Raw genomic sequence first — 20776 nt, 5'->3', positions numbered from 1 at the left:
GCAGAGAGAGGAAAGAGTAAAGAGAAAGAGGGTGGTTTATTGCTGTGTCACACCAACCCAGACGGTGCTTGTGGTTTTTTTTTTTTGTGGCTGCTGAATCCTTGAAAGAAAAGTTCAATATAAAACAACAGAAAGTCAAGTGTGGAAGAAAAGAGATTAGGGAGCGAGGGATTTGGGAGGCAGGAAAGAAGCCGGAGGGGGAGGAGAACGAAGAAGAGGAGGAGGGAAGTTAAAGGAAAAAAAGGAGTTTTTAAAAAATGCAGGTAATTGAAAAAGTGAGGTGAGAGAGTAGAGGAGAGGGACTGAGAGGTAGAGGAAGATGAGAAGAGATGAAAGATGAAGAAGAGAAGGGAGGGGAGTGAGGGGGAGGAGGAAGAGGACAGGTGTGATTTTACAGCTTGGGTGTTTGTTTAGCCAAGAGCGGTGGCGGTAGAGCAGAGGATTATGGGATTACGGTCAGTGTCGTTGGTCATGTGAGTTGCCGTGGTCGACACTGACCCCGCTTACCTTCTCTCAGTAAGGAAGCTTAGCCTGGCTGTGAAGGTGAGGTCACACACATACACCTGCCTACCATCACTATACCTCCTGGTCAGTCTCTCAACTCCTCTACCTCATTTTTATTTTCATTTTTTCACCTCTTTTCTGTCTTTTTTCCCTTATTTCCCTCCCCTCTTCCTCTCCTGACACTTTTATCTCTCTTGTTTAATTCTCTTGTCTATTTCTGTCTCTTTATCTCCCTCCCTCTCTTTCTCTATCTCCGTCTTCCAGATGTCAGGCTTCTTTTTGCTGCATGTTATACATGCACGGCTTATCCATGCCCTCACAAATCCAGCAGGACTTCTTGTTTTTTCTATCGGGGAGAGTAACGCATGAAACAGAAGAAAGCGGAATAAAATATCGCAGTGTCAGGCGCAGTGATTTGGATGATGTCCAGACTGTGAAGAGTAACAACCCTGGCCTTGGTAAGTTTGTCTGGACTTGATGCAGCAGACGACATTATAGAATTTATCATATTTTAGTATTTTGGTTTGTTTAATTCAATTTGAATCATGATCAAGTAATGTAATAAAATCATTGATTTACAAAAAAACAAATAGACAAGTGATTATACAATTATTATATAATTATACCAAATGATACAGTTGCAAATATATTTAAACATATAAGTATATTCAGTAAAGTATATAAGGTAAAATCCCAAATTAAAACACATAAATAGATTAATCACTGATTACATGACAACACAGCACCACAGACCTCTTCCACTACTGTTTTATTCATGACATCTGGGCCGGAACGAGCCTCATTATCTAACTGACTTATCTTTTTGTTTCAACCATTATTCTGTTTGAATCACTGAATTCAAATCTGAGATGAGGGCAGCCATCCAGACGTCTAGATCTAGGCTCATCAGTGAAGCAAAAATGTTTTTGTTAGTTTTTTGTAATTCTGGGAGGTCACAAATTTCAGTTGTTTGTTTTTTAATCAGTGGTCTTAAAAAAATTATTGTGTCTATCAAAAAGAAAAAACAAAAGCTTTCTTAGGTAGTTGTGCTTACACAATAATGTCGTCCCGCCACCGTGGGTCAAGATGCCTTTAGCAGTGGTAACTGCTTTATAAGCGCAGTGCAGAATGGTAGCAGTTAGCTTGCCAGTGAAACATGAAGGGAGCATAGGTGTTTTGCCGAATAGGCCTGAGGCTTCCAGGCCGAGGAGCCCATCCTGTCTTAATCTGCCTATGCAGGGAAGGACTAACATGCAATAACATACATGTACAACCAGCCCAGCAACCAAAACAAAAAACAGATAAGCTCATATGCACAGAGGTAGTGTGACTTCTTTCTCTGCACAAGACATTACCATTAATCCACTATAGTTGTTGCTGCGATATTAATGTTATTTTTATGCTCAGTACAAAATGATTATTGTTGACTGTGAGCTCTTTATTCAATGCTTTGACCATCCCACACATTTTCAATGTTTATTCAGGGGACAGAGTACATTAATAACTCTGACATTGGAGTGGACACTGGAGTAAATGTGCTGGGGCTAGCTCACTGGCTAATCTGCACCTGCAGTACCAACATTCTGCATGACAATAAGTAAAAAAAAAGGGTAATCACTAAAAAAATCCCCTAAATAGCAAAGAGAAGAAGTTTGTGTTTTTTTATGTGTTTGATTATACATAACCAGCTAGCCTACTGTACATGACTGGGTTGACTTGCTACATTAACTTATTCTATGTGTTGTTGTAGTCATTATTATCATTCTTGCTGTTGTTATATATTTATGTTTACTGTTTTGAAAGAGCTACACAACAAAAGCAGTGGTGCATAAAGAAGAAGATTTTAATGTCTAAAAGGTTAATGCCTCTGTTAAAGGGGACCTATAAGGCTTTTCTTTATATTCTGACCTTTACATATTGTTACATTGTTCTTATAAAATGTGGCCACAGTTTGAAATAATGAAGTAAACCTGTAATTCCTGTGAGCAAAAACTTTAGGCTTCAGACTGTTTTGAATACTCTGTTTACAACATTTACAACATTTTCTCCTTCTAAGACAAGATGGCATCAGCTTGTGGCAGATTTCTTTATCAGATCATCTGCTTCAGGCACGTTACTACAAGAGTTTACATTACATCCACTGCTACATGTAGCCATCTGCCCACTACGGGGAAACATTTCAACTTGGTTGCTGATGTTGTTATTTTTTCTCCTATTTAGAATCATATTCCTGCTGGAACTGGTTGTAAAGATAATGGTTTAGATGGTTTTATTGGTATTTTTTTTAATGGTAGAAAGTGCTACTGTTCTCTGTTACAGTTATTCCCCCAGCTGCAAGTAAACTGTTACATGTAGCTACATGCTAAAGTCAGGGGAACATATAATCTGGTTAAGGATGTTGTAAATTTCTCCCTAATTTTGGATCATATTCCTGCTAGAACATGCCTGGTTATGAGGCTATTAGTTAAAAAAAATGTTCTACTGTTGATTTTTGACAGTAAAAAGTGCCACTGCTCTCCATGACATTTATTCCTGGGCTGCAATGACGGCGCAGAGACAGAGAGTAGAGGAGAGAGACTGAGACAGGTGTTCCAGCATAGACAAATGCATTTTTGAACATTAAAGCATGTAAACATGCTTTAAACCCAAAATACAAGTTTGAACCTAAAAATGCATGTCATGGGCTCTCTTCAAAGGAAAAAAGTATCATAGAATAGTTTATGATATTGTGGATAATTTTTCAACTATAATAACTGTAATTCCAATATGCCAGCACTGGCAAATACTTTGACATGAACGCTTTGATCATATTTCATGATTATTACAGAAATGTACATGACGATGGCAACACATCTTATTCAAGACATTTTGTTGTAGCTATTAACTCCTGAAACTGTGATCACAGTGATTTTGGCTCAGGGGGTCACAAAGATTAACAGCAAATTTTATGGATATCTGAAGCTCACTGTTCGTGGTACCATGCCAAGAACCAAAGTGCGGGACGAGGAGAAAATATGACCTGACTGTGCTGGCCTGAATTTCCATCGTTAGACTCTTTGGTGTAATAAATAAACTTAGTTTCAGTGAGCAAAAATAGCAAAAACTGGCTGCTCCTACTGTCTGGAATCCTTCCAGACATGTTAATATCCAACCATGCATTTTCTCAGCAAACAAAAGCAACTGTCACTTTCCTAACTAACAACTACCTATGAAGAATGTAGACTATATATACGCTACACACATAACTGATATAACTGATATATCAGATACATACAATACCAGATCTCGGGACTGTAAGGACTACTCATGCACATTTAAATGTACTATAACACTTAAACTGATGTACTGTTTATTGAGTTGCTGTAGCATGGCTGCACTGGTTCTTTTCTGGGTATTGGATTGGAGTGACGCATGCATCGTCCTAATCTTAGCTGATTTCACCTCCTGATTGGATCCTACCGGTGTTTCCTCTCCCTTCATTGAGCAGCAGCACAAACGACAGCACGAACAGCGGAGCCAGAGAACATGGGGAAGCAGAATACCAGTAATCGACCTCCAATAAGGCAAATCCACTTCCTTCCTTAAATGCTCTAAATTTAACAATATGACAGTGTTCGCCTGTTTCTTTTCTGAAAATGATAGTGGGAAAAAAACAGCAGTCTTGTGATAAAAACTGAATAAGAGTTTAACTAAATTTATAACAGAAAAAGAAAACCTGTTAGCAGCAGCCAGAATGACTGTGAGCTCACAGGTCCAGATGAAAGTTTTAAAACAAGATCTCGACATCTTAATTTTAAAGTAATGAGTAGGGTTTCGTTGTTGTAATGGATATTTTCTCCTCCAAATAAGATTTTTTTGAAACACTGTTTGATGATGACAAGCTCAAATCAGAGTACCAGCAGGTTCAGATAACAGATTTCCTCGCCTTGCGTTATTGGCACAGCATGGAGGCTTTCACAGGAGAGGAGCAAACAAATGAACTGTGTGATAAAAACATTAGAAACTGAGAAACCGTGACTAAAAAAAATTAAAACGCTGAATCCATATGCTCATTAATTTCTTCTCGGCTGAGGGACATACCATAATAATGACATGAATTATTGATATGTTTAATATTTAAAAGTGTGTTATTAACTAATGTTTGGGTTTTTTTTAACACTTTTACTTTATAATGTATTACTTAATGAACTGATTTTTAAAAGTGACCCTCTAAAATAAAGAGTAAGAAGTTTACACCCTCCGTGATGTATAATCATTAAAGTTGAGCGTATTTGCTTTGAGCTGCGGAGGCGGTGGGCTCAGGATCAGCTTCGGCCCAGACAGGAGAGTAAACACAGACCAGAAGCTTTGTCTGAACAGATTAGCAGCAGCTAGCACATTTACCATTCACAGCTACCGGGGAGTGAAGGATTACATACAGTATGACGGGACTGCAGCTATTGGAATAAAAAATAAGCAGTTTCAGACCAGATACCTGGCACGTTTAACTTCATAATCCAATTCAGTGGATAATAAGAGTAAGTCTTTAAATGTCTCCTTAACGACAATGACAAATATATAGACATGCAATTACAAAGCATTACTAAATCATTTAACATCACATTTTATAGATTTTCTAATAATTAAAACAATAAAAGTGCATTTTTTACAGATTTTTTAAATGTACATGTGCTGGATTTAGAAACACTGATATACTGCAGGACACTTTGCTTTCTATGAACTCTGACCTCCTTAGTTTTAGTGGATTATAATGTTGGTGATCTGGGAGCTTATTCAACTGTTCCTCGGAAATCCGTGTGGATAAGAACATAAGTTAAATGCTTAAACTGTACTGAGGTGGCAACCTGCTGGATTACTGTGGCCTTCAATCCACAGTGTAGAACCTTTAAAAAAGGTTACTTAGAAATTAAAAAAAATAATGTTGATGTTGGAAGGGTTATTTTCTCCTTTGAATATCTAAAGCATTCCTATTTACGTTGTTAAATGCTGGAATAAAATCTAATGGGTTTATACCTAAAATGAAATGGCTGTGCACCCCCACTGTCAAAAACAATGGAAGTCAATTTGGTGACTCTTCAGCAGAAGCATAGACATAAACAAAAAAGATTTTACAAATAAATTAGGACTAAAACACTATAAACACAGCACACAGTGGCCAGTTTATATATGTGTGAATGTTACCACTCTACTGCAGCTGCATTGACAAATCTTTCACCCTCTTGAGGGACACTTTTACGTTTCTGATTGGTCCATAGAGTTTGGTGACATCACATAATTGTCAGCATAGCACCACCTGTCTAATCAGTCTGGCTAATACAAAATACCTGCAAGTCTTTGGACCTTTAAGAGGGAATAAGGTGCTGATATATTCTCCTCATTCCTCCTTTAAAGCTTTTGTATTTATTTGTATATAGTATATTTAATGTTAGAAGAATATTTTGGCATTTTGAGTTGCATTTTATCTCCACCAGACACTCGTCACGTAGTGTTAAATTTCCCTTTTTAATGGCTTGTTAGAGAGCATGCAGCGATCTGTGCTGTGGAGAAAGGTTTCCCCTGCTAACAAGCAATTGCTGGTCCTTTTTCACCAAAATGTGACAAGTTCTGCTTGCTGGCAAACATGAAAACGCTACAGCCCTTTGTTAACACCAGAGTAATGGGACACAATATGATACAGTGGTGTTCAGCATGACTGTAATCAAACCAAAAAGATAAAAAATGTAAAGAAAACAAAAGGCTCAGAAAATGAAAAATCTGAATCAATAAGTGGGGAGAAACAAGCCACTTTCAAAAAGGATAGTAAGATCACTGAATAGTTTGATATACATGGAAACAATGCGAATCATATGCTATGGCCTTCGCGGTCACCTGGTCTCAACCCAATCAAACACCGATCGGAGATTTAGAAGTGAAGTGTAAGGCGGGCTTCCCCAAGAGGACACAGGAGAGTTGTAGAGCAGACACAGAGAGAGAGACATGGGGCAAATACAGTGTGTTAGGGTGGTAGGTGAGAGGAAAAGGTTCATAATGGGGTTCTAATAAACAACAGAAGTTTTTGTTTGTCCACATGGACAACAGTCGCAGCAGCATCAGTGGTCATGAAAAAGTCAAATGTCACATTTTTACAGTCAGTATGGTGGATGGCGTGTCACGTATAGGTGAGACGTCTGCCAAGCTGCAGGCTACTTTTGGAGACCAACAAATTACAAAATGGGTTGTGTTTTAGCGTGCCATTGCTGTGTTGTGTTTCAACTGGCTTTTAGACTCTAAACATGGATGTTGTGTTAGTAACCTGTTGGAGGGGATAGTGCCATGGAAAGGATTTGTTTTTTACCAAGACATAGCTGCCCCCAAACCAGGTTTTGCCTATAATTTGCCCCTCTTTGCCCCCTCTGGTGGTTGTTTTAGAGTATTGTTGCATTCAAAAGAAACTCGTGAGCTCGTAGGTACAGTATTCAAAGTCACGTACATGACATGCTTGGCGTTCAAGTGCTAAGTCATGAGAGCATCGCTCATGGATGCTACTGTCGGTGTCTAGATGCCACCAGCGCTAACAATTTAGCAAGCTAGCGAGTCACGTAATGCAGGAGATGCAAAGGCATGGTGTCGGAAAAAAAGATGAGGCCGTTGGGAATATCAACATTTTCCTAAGAAATACTGTAAAATTACAAAGACCAACCCTCTACAACTAAAATTGTAAACGCCTATATTAACTTATCAATCACTAAAATATTGTAGTCCATGGCCTGCGCCATTTCTGTCAGCAAACATGTCACAACTCCTGAACCTGCAGCTTACAGATAACTTCCACTAATCAGGTCGTAAATACGACATGAGAGGGGTGTTCATATGGACTTAAGGCATGAACACGGCAAACAAGACCCCAAACAAATGCACCAGCTTACAGGTTGTGCTCCGTCTCTATTAAGCACATCCCCACTCTCTGTAGTTTTAGAAGCCACTTCAATTTTGCCACTTATCTGAAGATATCAGTGAATTTGTTTCTCTCTCTGTGTGTGTGTGTGTGTGTGTGTGTGTGTGTGTGTCAAACGGGTACAGCAGGATCAGTTACATTTGCTGCACAAAGTTAGAAGATTTTACACCAAATAGCTTTTGGGGAGATTTGTCTGTTAGTTAAATTTATATCTCTGCTGTTATTTTTTCACACTTTGTCCTGATTATAACGCCTACGCTTAAGCTGCCACTCAGCCACACATCATTCAAAAAGTGTAACATTCCCGTTCTCATTATCTCATATCTTGCGCTGCCTGAGTCCTACGGTGTGAATGTGGAACAACACTGTATGTTTCTCTCAGTTGGCCAAATGTTGCGCTAATCAGGTCCACAACTACCTGTCTGCTACATGGAAGAGCTTCCTCATGTGTCTCTCTACTACATGAGCAGAACTTTATTTCAAATAATACTTTTTTTTTTTTTATGACAGCATGGTATCAAGTCAAATCATGACAGACAGGCAACAAAACTTCCATCCTGGTAAATAACTTTTTTGTTAAAGAAAAATTCCAGTTGAGTGATTTATTTAGATTTAACAAGAGGCTATGGGAAATTATGTTTTCACAATCTCTTCTCCAAAAATGTTAAATGTCAAGAAGACAACCGGACGTTGAGAATTTTAGTTAAATTTTAGTTTTGGATTCATCTGTACAAACTGCACTCCTTCTGCAATGTTTCGGTGCTCTTATCATTGCTTTCGTATGTTTTCGATCATCTCCAAACTTGAAGTTGTATGATCCACAGTGGAATAAACAATCTAAAAGCTGCATGAGCACACACTGGGAGGAAGCATCTTAAAGGTGTCTGTCTGTCAGTTTTCCTGCTTCTGTTGATGTGTGTCTGGCTACATGTAGCCAGTATTAACAAATTGCAGGTGGTCTAACAAATTGTGGTTTTGTCAAAAATACATATTTCCTAAGTTTAGTGCATGTTTTGCATGTAATATGTACTTGACTGCAGTTGTCAGGTAAACTTCTAAAAAGCTGAACATATGTCACTCTGAATTCTAGCAGATCTAAAATGATGAGGTCTCACGAATAGAAACATTTAAAAATTGATAGCAGGATTTCAAAAGTGTACTCAGTGTAGTGCTGGAGTAAATTAAGCTACATTTGCCCTCAGTTTTCTCCCTAGCTGTTTGACCTGAACGAACCTGCGCCGCTGACGTGTATTACTTAATTTTCATTTCTGTTTTTTTATTGGCTGAGCAAGTCACACAGTGTTGTTAGTGTCATAGCACTGAATGTAAATTATCATGTGACTCACGAGGACAACTGTAAGGAAATAGTGTGATAAATGTGACAATATGTTAACAAACTCTGAGCTCTCTGAGCAGCTCAAGTCAGTGTCTCACAATGACACTGAGGCATTTCCTGGAGTGAGACAAATGCTATAAAAAGACAGCCAGGCTCTCATATAGAGGACCATAATGTATCTGCCAAGAGGAACTGCATTACATCAAAATTCTAATCTACTCTTTTAGACCAAGAACACCTCTGAACTACATTTTAACTGCTGCATGATGGACAAAAGATGCTGTGAGAGAAAAATTGGCACATTTTAGGATATAAAACTTAATTTCCAGTTGCAAAAATTCTCTTACTGTTATTAGTCATATTAATAGTATATTAGTAGTAGTAGTATTATAGTGTTTGTGTGTGTGTGTGTGTGTGTGTCCTTTATTTGATTATTACACCTTCACGTCAATCAGTGTGAATCCGTGCTAAAAGATATATTTTGGGCAGGAACAGGATGGGACCAATGTGTGGTTTACTGGAAGATATGTGCCTCAGTTATAGAGTTGGCTACTTAAGAAAACAGGCTGACTGGAAGGATAATTATTTGGAATGAAAAAAAAAACGTTTTTGGGTCTTGGTCAAAGAAAGAATGGGTTTGATGCTGCATTTTTAATTATAAAGATCAACATAGAGTATTTGTTAAGAGAAGCCATGTTTGCTGAGAGTAACAGCGGCTTGCCAACATATGGAATGAATAAAGACATTTAGGATGATAAACTATACAAATAGTATGGAAATCATATGTTTATTTGTTGTTTGTCATTAATTTTAAGAAGCAAAGTTCTTAATGTGCCCAAATGAGATCTGGCATTTCACAACTCAGTATATAAATTGGATGTTATGCCAGTCTGAAAAAAGAAAAGCAGATTTGTTTAAAGTGACATCTGAGTGACATAGATTTTTTATATCCTGCATCAACTAGAACTACAAGAATTACTAAATAAATTAATACTACAAAAATCCCACTTTTTATAATGGAAAGAAGATATATATATACACACACACATACATATATATATGTGTGTGTGTGTGTGTGTGTGTGTGTTTTTCTTGTAGTTTTGTGTCCTGTAATCACATGTTTGGCGTGATTCTTTTATCGTTCATAATTAAAATGTTTCATTCTCTTATAATTTAAGCTGCATGATTTTATACTTGGTGTTTTATGCAAAATTAGGTTTGGTTTTTGGATTTTTTTTCCGTATAATAAAAGCTGTTGGAGGTCAAAAAATGCATTTACATGTTTATATGTTTATCTTGACGTGAATAAATCCATAAACATAGTAATGTGATTACAATCTATCAATAAATCAATTCAATTTTATTCATAAAGCCCCTTATCACAGTTTTCCTCAGAGTGCTTTAGAGCATACGACAACCCTCTGTCGTTTGAACCTCACATCGCCTAAGGAAAAACTCGTCCCAAAAAAAACCTGTAACGGGGCAAAAAAGTGGAAGAAACCTCAGGAAGAGCTGCAGAGGAGGGATCCCTCTTTCAGAATGGACAGATGTGCAACAGATGTTGTAAATAACAATCAAATTACAATAATAACAAAAAAGAAAGAAAAAAGAAAGAGAGGAGAGAGGGGAAGAGAGGGGGAGAGATGCACAGCAATAATGGTAACGAGAGCATGTCAATGGTCACAGGTGTAAAATTACTAAATGCACTCTATGATAGCATGTGATGTTACATGCAAATATTTTGGATGTTATTAGCTCAGCATCTCACAGTTTTTTTTCAGTCACCAAATCCTGTTTTGTCACAAAATCCCTATGATAAAGATGGTCATTTTTTCTATCTCTGTGGTTTTGGCCAACATGGACATTGTCGACAGTCACTAGTGTTGTGGCAGATGAGTGTGGGGAAAAAAGCAAGATGGAGAGTTTAGATGAGTTGCTACAGGAAGTTGTCCTTCTTTGGCAAAGTACTGTATGAAACTATATGTATTTGCCTCAGTTGTAAAGACGGCATTTATCCTTCTTTCCTGTTGTGAACAGCCTTGTACACAATCTGTAAGCATTTTAAAACCTGGACCCCACTGAGCGTCTATTGTGTCCTACAACACTGAGTGTATAAAATATTAACTACACCAACTTTCCTCATGACATGTGTGACTGAGGGAAGATCTCTTTAATCTGTCACAGATTTTAATACACCCACTTAAAACGGGGGCGATGACGGATGGTAGAGAAGATAAGAACAGTCTGAGGGAGGATTTTAAGCTTTTAAAATAGGACACAGCAATGACAAAATAAAGGGGATATCAAAACAGAAAAGAGAGACACAAATATCAAGAGATCCTTGCTGGTAAGAGAACAGTAAAGCAACAATATCCTGAAGCTTGTGGCGGTCTCTCAGGATAAATTATCCTAATTGCTCAGGATAACGTGTTTTTATGATTTGTATGTGCCGATTACTTTTGTTAGACTGTCATCAGCAACAAATAATGCAAGGGAATAATTCCACTCACCTTCACTGCTTGCTGCTCATTATTCGATCATGACCATATCGAACTATGACTGAGGAAGGTTTGACTTTTGCCATGTGTTTTACAGGGACATGATTGGCTGTGAGGGCCTAAAGGGGTGACAGCCTGAGAGGCGGCCGCTCCAATGGCGTGGACTGAGCCACGGTCGCGTCCAGACCCGAAGTCAGAACCAAAACTGACACCTCACAATCACAGGACTCATACTTTGTCTTCCGCCATCATTCAAGTCCAACCTCCAGTTTTACCGCCTCTCCTATTCCTGCTTGCTGCCTTTGCTTGCCTGGGTATTGCTGGTCCGCCCCAGCCAGCTCGCCCCCCTCTCCTGTCTGGACAGCCTTTTATCATCTTCTGGGGCATCCCTGACTCTTCCTGCCCGGCTCGGCCAGATCCCAGATCTTTTGGGATGGAACGGGAGGGCCGTGTGGCAGTCTTTTATGAGGACACACTGGGGAACTACCCTTATTTTATGGACAAAGACACACCGGTCAATGGGGGGCTACCGCAGCACACACGGCTGGACAGCCACCTCCAGAAGACACAGCAGGACTTAGAAGCAGCTTTACCCGCCCCAAGGTACCTTGGATTGGGGGTGCTGCGCTGGGCGGAGTGGGTCCCCCAGTGGTCAAGGAACCGAGAGAAGCAGACGATGTATTTAGAAGCATCCAGAAAACTGATGAAGACATTCTTTCCTAACTGGACCCCAGAGGAGGTGGAGAAGTGGTCACAGGTAAGAGGAGGAAAACAAGTTTGCAAGAAATAAAAAGAAGGAAGATAAGCAAACATGAAAAGGAAAGAGAGATAAGAAAGAGGTTGAAGGATCATGGGTGGAAGTGGCGAGGAAATGTTCAAAGATGCTGGCAGATGGTGGAGTGTGCAAGATGCCAATACAGGAAAAAAAAAAAACTGCCAATAGTGTTTGTTCTTTAGTCAAGAGAAAATCTTTGATGACAAATATCCGGTGGGACTTGGTCACTAATAAGACCGCTATGGTACCATTTGCTTTTGGTCATTACACCAAAGTATCCTTATTATATTGGCAATGATGTTTCATTATGATGTTATGATGTGTGCACCTTTGAAAGAGGTAGCAAAAGAAGAAATGGGAGTATGGCAGGCACATGAGGGCACTGGAGCAGTGAGAGAGGAACAGACGGACTCCAACTTTGTGAAGTGGGCAGATTCAAAGGTCTGAATACAGGCAAGGATGAAATCAAAGTAAAGTTGTTTTTATCTTTATGTTGCAACTTTGACGCTATCTTTCTGCTGAGTAAATCATGCAAAGGTCCACTTTGTCAGGGCAAGTCATCACAATAAGTAACTATATACTGTAAATACTCTTTCTTCTGTTCCTCACTCTCTGCTGTTGTGCACTCATGTGCCTGCCAATCTCCACCACCTTCCCTCCTCACATTTCTTCTTTTGGTAAACGGAGTGTAACGAGTAACTATTCTGTCTGATAGCAGGCAAATATTTCATCTGGTAAATTCGGTCCAATTGGAAAGGTTTTATTAACATGACGCTTTATTAATAAGGAAAGTGACTATGATCTCCTGTATTATAGTATGCACACAAAAAGCTCATGGTCAATGTGAAAAACGCTGAATAGAAAAAGATGCAATCAGAGGGCCAAGACAGTCAAAGGCTGTTGTCCATGACTGGACCATTTTATGGTAAAGTATGGGTGAAAGTATAAAGGTATGTGTATATACAGTACACATATATATATATTATATATATATATATATATATATATATATATATAATTTGCGTAAAGTTCAATTGACCAAACATTTATAGATAAATAAACCACATGACGATGTCTGTGACATGACATTTTTGTATATAGACACGTATTCTTGCAGATATTTAGATAAGAATATTTATTTATTTAAACCATACAAAGCCCAAAGTGTAAAATCTGCACATGGAGTTATCCGCTGGACTATTTGTCCTGTATTCGCCAACAATGGAATTACAACTATCAGGTCCATCATGTCATGGGGGCATCATATGATCCCATTGATTTAAAATAGACGTCCGTGTATCAATGGATCAAATATCATTAGGTATATCAACTTCCTAGTGCGAACACTTAAATATCCCTTATTTATGTCATTGTGTCCTAAAAGTTGTAAAAATGTATTAATAGCCAAATCAAGAGTTATTGTGAACTGTCATTTATATATATGACCAAGCAAGGGAGTGGGCTTAAAGGAACCGTGCGCTTGCTCTATGAGCCCCACGATGCACAAAAAAAAACCCATCCTGTTATTTTCTGGAAATCAATCCATTTTTTTTGCTTCACGAGCAACTTTCATTGGAATGACTGAGGCCCTAACTCCAACACTGTATCCAGTTATCTTTAAACATCTATGGTCTGGTCAAGAAATGCCTGCAACATAACCAGAGCATCGCTTTTACTCTTCAGTATTTGTATCAATTAAACAAATGAGATGAAGTGTGTTAATAAGTGAGCTTCAGAGATGCTAATCCAAGATAACTGTCCCTCTGTCTCCAGGCAAGAGAGTGGTATCGATCTTCCCATCAAACTCTTGACAGCAAAGCAAATAAGTGTGTTTCCCAAAGTGTCAAACTGCTGCTTTAAATGTCTGCAGAAATCCCATAAATCCAATACTGCCCTGAAGCGGTCCTGCTCACACTGATTTGCAACATGCTCGAGAGATATTGCAATTATAGCTACCTCATTGTAGAAACTTTAAGGTCAAAAAACAACTGATTAATTTCTATAATCTCATGATAAATCTCATGATAAATACTATCATATCTCCAACCCTGTGATTTTGAGTTTGATTAAAACCTTGAAAACATTTTCAGATCACAAAAGAGAAAATGTCTGGATGGGACTAAAAAAGGACCTGCTATCTTTTACCACAGGTGGACTTTGAGGCAGCAGCACAGTCAGTAATGATGGAGACTCTGCGGGAGGTCAAAAGGTTAAGGCCCAAAGCATTATGGGGTGTCTCCCCTTACCCCAGCTGCTACAGCGGCGATCCTGCCCAAACCATGTTAGCCAACTACACCGGCCAGTGCCCTGCTACAGAGCTGGCCCTTAACGACGAGCTTCTGTGGCTATGGAAACGGTGCTCCGCCCTCTACCCGCTCCTCACCCTGGAGAAGCTGCAGGTGGGTAACTGTGCTGTGCTTTTATTTGTCTTTTAACATCTTTTTTTGTATTATGACAGTTTTTAATCATGGTGCCAGTTAATCTGAACCTACTATTATAATAAATAGAATAATAAATATTAGAGCGCACAAAGCCCTTATCATAACTCAGAGAAGAAAAAAAGGAGGAAAGAGAGATCAAGCCACAAAAAGTTGTGAAAACTGTCTAACTCAGGCTTGTTCCCTGAGCAGTTAACATCTACTCAACTGCAGAGAGACAACTCCCAGTGTGACACCAAAAAATGAGTGAGATGAAAAATGCCATGTCTGGTTTATCAGTGAGGTTTTGTAAAAAGTTACAAAACTTCTTGTCAGAGCTGGTGCACACCAACATCTTTGTGAGACCAGATACTGACTTCACAGTCAAACTAAACTAGAGTATTGTTATAATCGGCACAATCTTTCCCCTTTTTAGATGTATAAAGCTCCTTCTGTTTGGAATAATATATCTGTAAATATTCAATTCATATAATCTTTCCATTCGTTTAAAAATGCCCTGTCTTCTTATTATGGGATCAGGTGTACATGTCCAAAATAACACCTCTATAATTTTGTTTAGTTATTTTTTTTATAACTTTATTACTTAATGCTAACACTGACACACAAATCTATCACTGATTGATCCGTGTCAAGCTCTATTTGCAGTTTGTTCTCATAATTTTGTATGTCTTATTACTATCTTTTGTTCTGTTTTTGTTGCCTGGTTCTTGTCTTTTTTGTTTTTTGTTTTGTCATTACTGTGTTTTCATTTGTTTTTATCATATTTGGTACAGTGTAATTATTCCTTTACTTTTGTTTTTTTGTTCAATGTTTTGTGTAATTGTGCTATATGGGATTTTTTTGTTGTTGAGGACCCCCTTGAAAACGAGATGGTAAATCTCAAGGGGTTATTTATAATAAAGGATTTCCTATTATTGTAGAGCGGGGCCCCTGGAGCCAGGCTTTATTTGTCCAGTCAAATCAGAGAAGCACTACGAGTATCATCTGTGACTGGGTCTGCGTTTGATCTTCCTGTGTTCCCACTAGTCAAGAGTTTCTACGCGTCGACTAACACTTTCCTGTCACAGGTAAGATATCTTTACATCCAGGATTTGAACAAAGCGCCTTACACATGGATCGATGATAAACCAATCTTGTAACCCGTAATTGGTCCGATAATGATAACTGGGCCAAGACTTCCCCTTCTGTGCGGCGGAAAGGGTATCAAGTATTTACAAGGCAAAAGGCTCAAGTTGAAGTGAGATCACAAGTACTTGGTGGCAAAGTCCAAGTTGTGATGCAAGTCTTTGCTGATTTTGTCAAGTCTAAAGTTATGAAATGTGTGACTCAAATCTGACTCGAGTCTGAGTCACATGACTCGAGGATACACTTCTGCAGGTATCTGCGTAAAAATGTCAGAATAATTCAGACCATAGATAATGGATTGTGAGGTTGTATTTCGATCAGTAGGTCCTGTCTCACACAAACTGTTACTTGTCAATACTACTCAGACTACAAACGGTCTACCAAAAACTTGCCCCCTTCCCTACAGATTCTGCAAACATATGCAGATATCTGTTTTAGGAGATTTGAGCAAAACAAATAAGGAAGAAAGACAGAATTGGATTCATATTTTATCAAAACACTAACTATTCCTTGGTTCTTAAGTCTCACAGTTTTGTTTTGAAAAGAGAATAATTAGACAGATGAAAAGTGTCTTTTTGGTTCACAGTTGTACCATCACATCGTTGATTTAGGCTGAAATAAACAGGAGTAATAGTGTTTATACTGCATCATACTATGACAAGTACAGAGATACCGGCTGAAAAAGAGTGTGCTGCGCTGTGACTTTCATAACTTCTTTGTATAATTTCTTTTTTGCAGGCAGACCTGGTTAGCACCATAGGAGAGAGTGCTGCCATGGGAACAGCCGGAATTGTCATCTGGGAGAGAAGTGAGACTAAAACGGAGGTACACAACTATACATTTACATCAAGTGCATACACCCACGAATGGCTGCATGTTTGTCAACTGATTTTTATAAACATGATAAATTAGACTGTTTTTCCCGACAGAATTTCAGTTTATAAACATATAATTTGACCATTAAACATTTTCTAACCTCACTGATTAAATTTGTAAAGCTGGCTTTGTGTTGGCAAACATTTTCTTCAGCATCAGAAGCACATCATGACATGTCTTCAGAAAAAATTAACCTTAGGAGGGAAATATACACAGTGTCCATTGTATCTATCAGCATTTACCACTTTCCCTACTTCCTGTTTACACTGAACTGTCTGCCCGTTCATTTCCCAGAGAGAGTGTCAGGACCTGGCAGAGTTCGTCCGTAAAGTCCTGGGACCCTACTCCATCAACGTAACCACGGCAACTCGACTCTGCTCAGCCTCTCTGTGCCAGGGAAAGGGCCGATGCGTCCGTCAAAATCCAGAAAGCTCTGCCTACCTCCACCTCCCACCCCCATCCGAAGTGGTGGAGAAGGTGACAGAAAAGGTAAGACAATACAATTTTAAGTAGATTTCGAGATTCATTTGTGCTGAATGTATAAAGCTCTGTTTATCTGCTATACTGCAGATATCATTAATCCTGTGCACAAGCACAAGCTCAAAGCCCACTCCTACAATGAGCCGTAAATAGCCGTTGGCAGGCTGTTGTTCAGATATAAACGAGACTCGTTCTGTCCTTGGTGTGGTGACCCTAAAAGTCTTACACATGGAACTTTTACTGTTTCCAGTTAATAAGTTACACATAACAAAAACTACTATCACAACTGCTCAGTGATAAATCCTAAATTCCTGGCAAATATAAAGTTCAGTTTTTGTTCAATTTGCTTTAGAGAGGTGTTGATTTAACTTTAAGGTCATTTTGGAGGCTGATGTTTGTGCAGCTTTTTACGTTTAGTCTCTAGTTGACATAAATTATTCAAAGTGAAGTTTTAGCCAAATAACAATCCTCTTTACAATTAATACTTGGAATGATGAAGGCACTTGCAGATGACAAGGTAGTACAAAATGTAAACCACATGTTGGCGTTTCATTTTTCCTCTTTAAAAGTTCATTAAACACATTTTTTCTTTCTACAAAATGAACCAAAAGACTAAAAACAGGATAGATTTCAGGTGTAATATTATATTTAAAACAACATTTAAATCATACTTGCTAAATGTCGTCAAATTAGTACATATTACAGTGTATTTAGCCTTTAATCACTATATTATCTGAGAAGCAAGCCGTGCAGTACTCACAGTGTAATCATGCCGTTAGAGAGGTTAACAAACACATGATGGTGTGATGTAAGATAGCGTACAATGTGCTGAAAAGAAGAAGCTTTTTAGGAAAAGCTCTAATAGCCTCTTTGACTTTTCCCCTTTACTGCCACTGATGAGTTCATTTACAAAAACCTCTGTACGCATGGTGAAAGGAACATTTACAAATAGACACATTTTCCAAACTTATGTTCTGCCTGTGTGGAGAATTGGAGGCAGAGCAGCTTGTTTGAGTCACGACTGATGAAGATAACCAAGACAACAGCAGGGAGTCCAGTTGCCTGAGGATCTTCTGCCTTCAGACAGTAAGAAAGCAGAGAGGGAAACTGTATCTGAGACACAATAAAGATCCAGTGGAGACTGAACACAGGAACATTGTGTTCTCTGCGAACATTCATCACTTTTTGGAAATCTCTGGCTTCTGTAATATTCACTTGTCATCAGAGGTACAACACAATAGAAAGAATGAATATTGCTGAAACTGCAGAGCACTATGAGAAAGTTTATGTCCTTTTGAATTTAAGGCGCAATATTTCATCTTCAGTTTTCAGACTGATATTGCTTACAACATTTTCTTTCTAAAATCTCAGGCAGAGGCGGCAAAAACCACAGATCAGCCGGACACAAACACCAAACCAGCTGAACCAGACCCAGCTGAGATGTGGAAGACGGACTTCCAGTGCCAGTGGTACAAGACGGCAGACGGGGACGTCTCAGACCAGCAGTCCCCCAAAGACGGAGTCTCTGTTGGGGTTACAGTAAAAGAAAATGTTGGAGATGTAATCGGGACTACAATCACATCTACCACCACTTCTACAACACAAGGTGCCTCTGTGACTGAGTTAAGAGGAACCAGTTCACCTGGTACCGCAAGTCAGACGCCTTTACTGGAAGTATCTACAGACAGTGGGACGAACTCACTGAGTGCCCCAACCCTGACTGTTGTGCTGTTTCTGCTGGTTGGACGTCTATACCTCCAACATTAAAATGTGAATTTCACCTGGAAGGTCTGGGCTGTAACTGCAACATGAGCCCGTCAGAAGTGCCCTTAAGCAAGACACTGAATCCCTGCAAGCTGCAGGTGTGCTGCTATGTAGAGTATCATAAAGAAAAGGACAACAACAAATGTTCACAGCTGGAGCTCCAAACCTATCACTGAATGTGCCAAGACACAGTTGTGGTAGGAACACTTGTCACTTTTCCAGTTTCCACCAGCTGTATTTAAACCTTTCAAGAGAAAGGAGATGCTACATACTAGTGTGAATTTATTGTCATATTAAATCAATCATAATACGGTGAACACAAAAACAAAAAAAGCAGTCTGTAAAACCTGCACTCAGGTTTTATTTCCTTTGCACATTTTGTTATATATTTACGTGTGTGTCCTTTCTTATATGGAAATGATTTCATCATTCTTTCGATTCAGCAAATGTGTTGGGTTAAAGGGTCGGTCAAAAAACATTTCACAGATTTCTCAAGGAGTATTTAAGTAGATCCGATGATAACTGTTGACAGTGAGGTGTATACATTATCCTAAGTAACTGGTACATGGTTTCTGGAAAGATATATTTTTGTAATTGTTCAGTTCTGTGAGAGAAATAACTTCCATTTGCCTTTACTGTATTGGGGTGGCAACAGAAATCTAAGAGACAAATATACAATGAAACCCAAACTATCTGCATTGCTAGATACCAGAGAGATGAGGGATACCTTACGTTTGTTTGTAATTTGAGTGAACCTGTCCTTTAATCTGCCTTAAAGGGATAGTTATGATTTTGAAGTGGGATTGTATGAAGTTCTTATCCATACTACAAAAGATGGTGGTCAGCACGCCCCAAATTTAGAGAAGCAGGCAGGAGCAGCCATGGAAGCTGTACTGCAGCAAGACACATTTTGGCCATCTAAAAATATAAGTATCAGTTTAAATGTATGCTCTACTTTGAATATTTCCACAGCTTTACCTTGAAGCCCATTCTGATGGGGAACTGAAGCTGATAACTATGCTCTTTTCAAAAACATACGAACAACTCCCATATTTGAGGGAGGTGTGTGAGGTTATCATAGTTTTTGTCAAAGGAGTTCGGTGGCTTTGAGGAGAGCACAGATGGATGCAACAGCTTCATTTCCCTGTTGGATAGGGCTGTCCGACGGCAAGGTGAGTCAGGGAAAATATTCTAAACTAGTACTGATTTTTTTAGGAGGATAAAAAATACATTTTGCTGCTGCCCTCATCCACAGCAGCACATTGTTAAACCTCTGCGTCAGTACTCCTGACTGTTTCTCCAAACTTGGGGTGTGCAGACCACAGTCTCCTGTAATACACTGACGAAGGATAAGTACCTCATATCACCACACCTCAAGAGATCTAAACTATCCCTTTAAAAATCTTTTTGTTTTTGTTAATCAATTTTACTTAGCTCGAGAGTCAAATCTAATTGCAATTGCAGACAAAGGGAACAATTTCGGCCTTCAAATTTTAGATGTTGTCAGAGACATCCACGCTTTACATAGTGGCTTTTGTGACAAATATTAATATTGGTTAAGTTCTATCAAAACCATGCAATATTCAAAGTGGTCCTTTTTTGAAATGTCACAGTAGGAAAAACACAGCTGTACATGACAAAATGAATGACGGCTGAATTCCATTTAGCTGATTCACTTGCAGGGCCCTGGTATTGTGAAGTCTGTCACATTGTTACAGCTTACTGGCATGCTTGTATAAAACTGAGCCATATTAGTAACACCTGTGTTTTTCCTACTGAGGCAAAAATATCTGCAGTGAAAAAGAACTATTATACCAGCATGTCATTAAAGCTCCCTCAACTGTTACTGTGGTTAAAATGTCTGTTATTAATGCAGTATATGTCAATTCAAAGGACATCATTTAATTACAGGACACATGCATATATGCATATCATTTTCTAAGTCAGTTTTGTTTATATCTTCTCCTTCCCTGTCCACACCCTTCAGTGCTCCCGGAGGCAGTTCACTTAAAAGAAATAAAATGACTGAAACATTCCACTTTGCAG

General features: G+C 38.8%; 1 protein-coding gene across 1 annotated transcript; it reads left to right on the top strand.

The window, feature by feature from the left end:
- Nucleotides 1-11426: 11426 nt before the first annotated feature.
- Nucleotides 11427-18733, top strand: si:dkey-72l14.3 (Glyco_hydro_56 domain-containing protein). The gene is made up of 6 exons (XM_042492681.1): nt 11427-12029; nt 14198-14446; nt 15406-15552; nt 16349-16435; nt 16781-16975; nt 18338-18733. The coding sequence occupies exons 1-6, from the start codon at nt 11427-11429 to the stop codon at nt 18731-18733; spliced, it is 1677 nt and encodes a 558-aa protein (XP_042348615.1).
- The last annotated feature ends 2043 nt before the right edge of the window (nt 18734-20776 follow it).

The sequence above is a fragment of the Plectropomus leopardus genome, chromosome 8, assembly GCF_008729295.1.
Source record: "Plectropomus leopardus isolate mb chromosome 8, YSFRI_Pleo_2.0, whole genome shotgun sequence".
Taxonomy (NCBI): domain Eukaryota; kingdom Metazoa; phylum Chordata; class Actinopteri; order Perciformes; family Serranidae; genus Plectropomus; species Plectropomus leopardus.
Note: the sequence above shows the minus strand (reverse complement) of the source record. Positions and strands in the feature narration are given on the sequence as shown.